Consider the following 8,704-nt stretch of genomic DNA (forward strand, 5'->3'; position numbering starts at 1 on the left):
CCTCCTCCCTCAGTGCTGGTCGACAGCATGAGCATGAAATCGATTACGTGGCGGCGCCGTTGTCCCTCCTCTTTCAAGGCTTCACAACTGGGTAGTCTTCAATATGTTTCTTTGTATAATATTTTTAGATCCTGGTCTTTCAAGGCATATGGCTGAAACGCTTTCCAAGATCTTACTGTTCCCTGTCCTAACAACTGACACACATTTTTGACTTTGCCAATTCTCATCTGATATTTAGTTTGCATATTGCATAAAACAAAGCAATATCCTTTATGACAGGTCTCTGTGCAGCCCACTGAGTCTGAGCTTTGCTTCTCTCATGCCAGAGTTCACTGCCTACTCTTAAAATTTTCCAAGAAGCACTCTCACATTATCCCATGCTGCTCCCCCTTTCCTCCCTCTATTGAATGAGTTTCCCATAGACATCTGCAAAATCACTTCACTGTCCTCTCTAAAATCCCCTTCTAGTGACATCTCTGCTCTGAATTTTACAAAAGAACAAAAACCAGCTTTACAACTGTTAGATAACGCATATGGTGCGAGTAGTGTTTTTTATATCTAACAGCCTCATTGTTATTTTAGGCTCTCACAGCCTCCATGTTTTAGTCTCCAACTTATGTAGCCATATGAAAATACAGTCTCAACACAAATTAGAACAACAGGCTCCCAATATCTGGCTATGGTACTAAGGCACTATGACAATAGAAGTTGTAAACAATATAGATATGATTTTTCTGTATCTGTATTTACTACTGAATTCATGTATTTACATGAATTAAATTCCTTAAAAGCTGGAATGTTTGTCTATCTAGGAGCTCCTCATAATCACAGGTAAGCATTTTTGGCTGTCTTCTACACATATATTTTAATACATCTATTTATACATATATACCTATATATAGGCTATTAGCAGAAAATAAACCTTGTTTTTGATCTGGTTACAGCTCTATCTATGCAGATGAGTACAAGTTCACTACTAACCAATGAGCAGATGAAAGGTAACATACTAATCTTATATCATCCTCTTCTTCCTTGCCAAAGGGCATTACAAGAAAGCAAAACTTCAGACGTCAGATGGTTGTTTCTGCCATACTGAGCTGCTCAACATCCACAGTTCAAAAGGGGATTTAAAAAAAAAAAAAAAGAAAGAAAGAAAAGGCCTCTCCTGTCTGAGCAAAGGACTGGATCAATATACCCTTAAAGCTGTGGAACAAAAGCAAAACCTCCTTCACTTGATCTCTGAATGCACTTCTGCCGCAAGACATTTCATGGAGTGTTAATAGGATGATGTACAGTTTTAATGAAGCAGATAATAAAGGAGCTAAACTTTAAAAAATATGGTCCAATTATTTGTAAGATCTGGAACCTGCAGAGCACTTATCTCCCCAGTGCTAAAACCCTATCTGCAGTGCTCTGTGATTCAGGGGTGAAGGGTCCTAAAGTGGGTCTAAATTAGCTATTTGCCTGAAAAAAAAAAAAGTTTTTAAATATCTGCAAAGTGGTGAAAATCCAGAATCAGGCACACCCAGCAGTCAATTAATACTGAAGGGGTAGAGAGGAAGATGAGAATGAGGTAGAGAAGAAGAGTAGAATGAGGGGGAAAGATTTTTAAGATATTAAGTAAAGCAAACAAGTAAGACAACAAAATATAATTGACAATAGTAACTAGCATGTACAAAGACTTAAAGATTTAAAATAGAACTTTAAGCTTTTAAATAGACTTCAAACAAAAAGGCTTCAATCATTACTTAGCTACCTCCACAGCTGCAGTAGGTATTTTTATCTTTTCCCTCCTCAAACACACTTAGGTGTCAAATTATATTTGGCACGTCCTAAATTCATAATCCTGACATGTTTTCCAGGACTCACTTTGTCACTTTCATTATTTTTTTAAACTTCTGCTATTTGGAGCAACAAGTTTCACTTTAATAACACTAAAACACTTCAATATTAAAAAACTAATGAAATCTCGAAGTGAGGGATCTTCCAAACTGCTGAGCTGGCCTGTCGCCGCTCTCAGCAAAGGCAGTCAGCATTTCAGCTCCAGCTGCAACAGCATCAGAGGCAAGCTAGTACTCAGTCAAACATGCATTTTTATTCTAGGGATATAAAGAAATTAGGGGGGAAAATCACATGGTGTTAGTTGTATCTAATTAGTGGTAGTATCTATGTATACAGACCTTGCATCTGGTAGCTGTAGGGAGCCTGTCCGGGTTGAGGTGTGCTAAAGCTTGCACCATAGCTTAGAAATCCCGTCTGTCCAGGTGACTGGGACTGTGACAATCCACCTTCTGTCTTGATGCCTGCCCACAATGCACCTAAATCAGTTAGTGACAGCAAATCTATTTGTTCATATTCAAACAGGGTTGGAAAATTAAATCATTTCATTAACAGCACTTTCTGCATGCATGAGAGAAGGAATATCGAGAGTATATAGCGAATAGATGGGGTAAAGGCAGTCTAAAAGCACACATAAAACTGAATTTCACCAGGGAGAGGTTAAATTTAAAACTGTGTTTCCAATAACTGCAAAAGAAATTTATACATGAACAGGAAGTTGCATTATTCTTTTTTTCCTTTCCTGCCAGAGGCTAACTTTTCCATATATTCATGACATTTCATAGAGGCAGATTAGCAACTTTATATGATTTTAATGAAGCATAACATAGCCAAACTCTCCTGCCATCCACCCATTAATGACATAACTCAGATTTGCATTGTATAATATTCCCGCATCAAAATTACATGGCTCCAAGTTCCATAGCTTTCTAAGGAATTAAACACCTCTTTAAAAGCAGATAAAGAGAACTTTCAGCATCAAGAGTAATGCAGATTTTCAAAGCTAATTAAAAATGATAGAATACATTCAGTCTTTTAACAAATAAACACATACAGACATGAAATATTCCTAGAGCAATCTCCCAAACTGGGAAAAACATAGCAATCTTATTAATCTGCACTGACAGGGAAATCCATTACACATCACCTTCTCGTTTCCAAATTCAGTGATAAAATAACCCAAAAGCCAATTAAATGAATGACTTGCCTCCCAACTTCAGTGATTTTTTTGCATAAAATTGTAAATGAGTAAGCAAGTAAATATCAGCAAATGACATACTGAGGAATGCACACAATTCAGCCTCTGTCATCTACTTTTATTAATATCCATGTCCCAACATGAACTATCATTTAAGCCATATAAAAACATTAAAGCCAAAGAAATGGAAAAGTAGCTTAAATCTCTTACATGTCACTGAGGCGTTCAGTGATACTTCATTGTTCAGAAACCACCGTTATTTGAACAGAACGAACTAACTGTGAATTAGTAACATTCATTTGAAAATGTCTGTTAATCTAAGTCCATTTCCTGGCTGTATTTTTTATTAAACAATGTTCTACAATATTTGAAGGTCGGAGAGAGCTTAGAAGTTAATGTGTTTGCAAAACTTCTGTTTCTCCCTATGCACAAATGGCAGTGTATTTTCTTGATTATTTTCCAATGGGGGTCATTAATTATCCTTAATTCCTCTGCCACACTTGCTAGCTGCCAGGCTACCCCTGTTTGCTTGTTTTTCCCTGGTGCTTACTTTCCTCTTCTATTTCATGTTGCAATTAAACAATCACACTGATGAATTCGACACCTCCTTTCCAATGGGAACCTCCTGCTATGGATGTTCTGGTACCCACAATTCCCATTTTCTGGCTGTTTAAGGACCTCTGAAATGCTGGTTAGATATTTCTTCGAGCAAGCTGAACTAAATCAAGTTTTAAAGTTCTAGCCCAGCTTTAACAGACTGATTCAATGCTCAGTTTCAGAGGGGAGCTGATCAGAGGTGGCAGCAGGAAGATGCTACTCCAGTGAAGACAGCTTGACATAGATGTGTCCTTCTGCCAAACTCCAAGCCCTGAGGAACCCTTCCTCTCAGGAGACCTGCCCTGCTCACCCGCTCTCCTCTACAAGGTCTTCACTCACTAAACCCCCATGTACCCTCCTCCTCTCCTTGCTACCAGCTCTAAAATGCACAAACAAGCGGGAAGGGTCAGCACAGGAAAACCTAACGGGACTGTCAGTATCTCGGAGGAGAAGAGGTGGGTAAAGGAACCCTTCCTGGGGTCCTGTGGGAGCGGGCAGGAGAAGGGAGCTTCAGGAAATTCTCCAGCCTCCTCAGTGGCTTTACTGAATGGATGGATTGGAGGAAGCAGTGCCAAGGCACAGCTGTCCCTGGCATTCCCCTCCACCCCCTTTCCTGCCCTCCCGACCTCGGCATGGTGGAGGTGTGGGAGGGGAAAAATGGATAGGCTGGATGTGTTCAAGGAAGCACCTTCCCAAACTGTGCCCTAGGGGAACAGCTTGAGGTACGTCCATACATGAACGTGCAATTATAAGTGATATTAGAAAAAAAAAGAAAGAAAAAAAGGATCTCTGAAGAACATTTTCCCCCTTCAAGTGAGTCTCAGTCAAGAAACAAAAGCACAAGAATCCCCTCCACATCCCAGTTCAAAGTTTTCTTGTCTCCTAAGTCTCCTCTCTTTATACCTGCTGGAACCTTTCTGCCCGGAAGAGAAGCAAAGCATATGATATATGAGATCCATGCTATGGACCCAAGAGGAGGATTTGTGCTCTAAACAAGGCTTCACTTCTCTGTTTGCTTTGTGCAAATGAGCATCCCACTGTTCCCCAAGCAATTTATTTCAGGAGTTCAGATTATGACCCTTATGATGAGCTTAAATGTGCAAAATATATATGGTGATAACTCTTAAAACTTTCTAAATGTTATTTGCTTTTAAATAGCTCTGCTAGATGGTAAAATACACCAGCCAGAAGCCCCTTAGCCCCTGTCAGGAGGCTCTGTCTGAAGAGACCAAAATGCATAAAGACCCATTTGGCTCAGCAGCAAAAGCAACTCTACAGTGTAAAAATCACCCCAAGTCTTAGGCACAGGGGATGGGCTCGGTAAAAATCAAAACAAAACAAAACAAAAGAGCAGGCAGGAGTGTTAGCCCCCAGCCAGCAGCTGCCAAGGAAAGCAGCTCTCAATTATAGCCCCGACGACGAGGAGGCAGCTACGCCGAAGCGCTGAAACCAAGGCCCCGCTCAAGTCAGTGGGAGTTTTGTAGCTGACTTCAGCGAGGTCGGGATTCCATCCAGAGGAACCCAGCAAAAACAAAAAGTCACTGTTTGGGCTGGCCAAGCCACCAGACAGCCAAACAGGAACACGAGGTGTCCACAGGGCAGACGTGTCAGGAAAAGCATTGTAGGGAGAGGTATTGTCTGCTGTGGGACCACCTGGGACACGTGCGCGTCGGGAACAAAAGCTTTCTCTTTTTTGGCAGGGGAAGAGAACCCCCATCTTTTTAGTCTTGAAAATGTATTTTAAATACTTTTAAAGTATTTTGTTTGTCTAAGTTTAAAAAATGACATGTCCAATTCATGTTTATAACCATATTTCTGGCAGTAAGTTATCAGGACTGAAACCATAGGAAGAACGTTACTTTGGGTCATAATTATTGACAAAATACTACTGAAACACTTATCTTGTAAAGTCAGGGAAAACAATAACCTATTTATTCTGCCTAGTGTCCACAGTAATCTGCTGCAACATACGCTTATGCCCCTGTGCATTTCAACTTGCAGATTGAAGACGTAAGATTCACCGGTCTTGCACTTAGCTTTTTTAATAATTTTAAGGGGCATAAGCCTAGACTGTGAGTTCTGTCCCCTTGGGCATAAAACTTACATTATCTGAATGTACTTTTACGAAATATGCTGCTAAAAGCACGTGGATCATATATTTTCTGTATATCCCCTGAGAGGAATATAAGACCTATTTTCTAATAATGCATCTTCACTGCCGAACTGCTATGTGGTCTGCCAGCAGACAGTCTGGCAGCAAAACAGTCTCACCCACAGCAGCTTGTTTTTAAATTAAATTTGGGGGGAAAGATTTGTTACTTAGTCCTATCTTCCTCATCACACAAACGGAGCTTTAGTGGCAATTTGCCTCAATTTCCCCCTCTGGGGAGTTCCGTAGCGTTGCAAGCGAGATTTTGGGAGGCCTTTCCAATGAGGTCTTTATTCCATCAAAATCACTGCAGTTTGACTGATCCGCTTGTCATTATAATAATCCAGGTCAGCCAGAATTTATTTACCAACTTGCTCTGTCACGATGCTGGCGAGCACGGCAACGTGGGGGTTACCACGAGTAATGTGTAATGGAAGTCCCGAGCTCCGGTTCCCCATTTCAGCACTGCCTTTGTTATATCCCTGGTAAAAGGAATTTCCCTCCTTGAGCTTTAGTGAGATCGGAGCAGGCCTCGGGTGGCTTCTTAGTTCTCCAAGACACCCCTTCAGCCGCGCTCGCTCCGACAGGAAAACTCCATGTGGCTTTTCCCCGATCCGCGAGAGCGCGGCTGTCCCGCCGAGCGCTGCCGAGAGGACCACGCGGCCTCCCCGAAAACGTTTACCTCAGGAATAACGGCACGGACGTGGCTTCTTACCATACGAAGGGATCCCATAGGGCTGGCCGGGCTGCGGGTAGGTGGCGTACGCCGTGGCTTGCTGCATCCCTGCTGGAAACTGCGTCTGCCCGTACGCAGCCATGGTTTGCGAGGAGGGGGTAGGGAGGATATGTGGGTATGGTCTGCTATTGATTACGAACGACAGAGAAGAGGACAGGCACCGCGTTAGACAGACAGGCCAGCGCTGAGTTTTAGCCTTATTACAACCCTGCTACTTCATTAAYGCACAGCCGTAGGCTGCACTAGCGCACAGACACTGCGAGGCAAAGAGCAAACAATAATAACAACTCAATAATAAAGGAACAAGGAAAATAAGGACTTTTGCAAATATTATTTTCAAATACATTCTTAGCTTTAAAAAAATACATTTTTCTTTTTCCTAGAAGCTGCTGTGGTTTAAATTATGACTTAACAGATGGACCCAATTATTATTTTAAATGAGGTTAAAATCTGCCTATTTCAGTTATTATTATTACTACTATTATTATTATTTTTAAAAGATATCATACTTGGAAGGGTAAATCTGTGGTGGGGAGAACTGGTGTGTTTGTCTTGGGCTGAAACCACTGCTTCCAATTGCTGCGCCGAGGAGAAAAGAAAGCACACAGAAGTGTAAATACACACACCAAAGATAAATATTATTTTTCCTAATAGAATTTCAGAATATTAACAAGAGTTTAATTAAATTCAAATATCATTGATACCTGAGGTAGAAAATAATATTTTATCAGGAACTATGCAAGAATGCTTAACGTGAAAATCTTGATTACAAATTTCAAATACTAAATTGCCCCTTTGTACAACTCCAGAGCAATAGCTGATTCTTCGCTTGCACACAGACAACATTTTCAATGCAAACAATCTATTTCCTAATGGAAACATTTTCCTTCATACTTTCAAAGGATTATGATATCTCAAGTGCAACATTTTATTAACTTTTAGAATTTTTAAGACCTGCATTTTATGAAGGAGCTTTATGCATGCCTCTATTGAAAACATATGCTCGGCTTCAGTGCACGTGCCTCTTTCTGAAATAATTTCATGATGCATAAGATGCATTACCATACTACACCTCCCTTTTTTTTTTTTTTTCCTCTATGCTATCTGCTTATTTCTAGAATGCTTTTAGACCTTAGTAATGCATGAAAGCTAAATACTGAAGTTCCCTCCCTGTGGTTCAGACACCGAGGGCCCCCCAAACGCAGCCCCTGCTAACACAGAGCCTTGGGGAGCCTCCAGCATTCGGGGGTGCTCAGGTTGGACGCGGTGGGTGCTCTGCTCCCATCCTTGTTTGYGGGAGATCCCACCCTGCGAGCATATCCCGCTCGGATTGCCATTTGGGTGCCACTGCTGCTCTCTGTCCCAAAGGATATTGGAGCCCTTTGCCAGGAAGGGGCCGCTTGCGGGTTAGGAGGCTACTGCAAAATCAGGCAGCCGGAGAAACAACAGGCCCCGCCGCTAAGTAGCTGCAAGTAAACAAGGCACCCATAATTACCCTTTCCCAGCTACCCCTCTCCTGGCCAACTACAGGGAAAATCCATCATCTCTGCGCTCCAGGAGTGCTCGGCCAGYGGGGAGGACTACAGCAGAGAGCTCCCATCCTTCCACAATTCTGTTTTTTTCGTGGCACATGATGCTGTAGATATTTCAAATGTCATCACATCACCACACATCACCACAGATCTATGTAGCTACTGTTTTCCTCTTTTTTTAAAGATTTTAAATATTCCAGAAACCTCATTTGCCTTTAAGGCCTGCCCCTTCCATCCTCAACTGCATACATAGAAAATGGGGAGTAACAGCAGGGCAGGAGCAGGCTGACACAAGCCTTACTGCTTGTGAGACATCAAATTCTGCTGCTCTGGAACTGTAATATCGTTGTTAGATCCCTTTTTTTTTTATTTGATTTGTGCCGTAAAAAAATGATGTGCTAGAAATACCACTGTTAATCCATAGGTATGTAAGACTGTGCAAACATCTCGGGGCTTTCTCACAGTATTTGCCTCATTAATGTTAGCAGCTAAGAGGTGTTTGGCTTCCAGTAAGGAGAAAGAAAAAGAAAAAGGAAAAAGAAAAAGGAAAAGGAAAAGGAAAAAGAAAAAGAAAAAGAAAAAGAAAAAGAAAAAGAAAAAGAAAAAGAAAAAGAAAAAGAAAAAGAAAAAGAAAAAGAAAAAGAAAAAGAAAA

At 41.2% G+C, this 8,704-nt stretch overlaps 1 protein-coding gene across 4 annotated transcripts in view; it reads right to left on the reverse strand.

The window, feature by feature from the left end:
- The window catches only part of EYA1 (EYA transcriptional coactivator and phosphatase 1), a 78,930-nt gene that overhangs the window by 56,447 nt on the left and 13,779 nt on the right, over window positions 1-8,704 (reverse strand). For 2 of the 4 annotated variants that reach the window (XM_026033844.1, XM_026033842.1), the window contains exons 3-5: window positions 7,029-7,098; window positions 6,499-6,644; window positions 2,181-2,303 (exon numbers count right to left, since the gene is read on the reverse strand). In XM_026033844.1, the coding sequence (XP_025889629.1) occupies window positions 2,181-2,303; window positions 6,499-6,644; window positions 7,029-7,098 (339 nt within the window). Of the gene's footprint in view, window positions 1-2,180; window positions 2,319-6,498; window positions 6,645-7,028; window positions 7,099-8,704 lie in introns of all 4 variants that reach the window. The other 2 variants (XM_026033843.1, XM_026033841.1) reach the window with 2 other exon arrangements.

This window comes from Nothoprocta perdicaria, unplaced genomic scaffold (assembly GCF_003342845.1).
Source record: "Nothoprocta perdicaria isolate Ctin4 unplaced genomic scaffold, notPer1 scaffold_134, whole genome shotgun sequence".
Taxonomy (NCBI): Eukaryota; Metazoa; Chordata; class Aves; order Tinamiformes; family Tinamidae; genus Nothoprocta; species Nothoprocta perdicaria.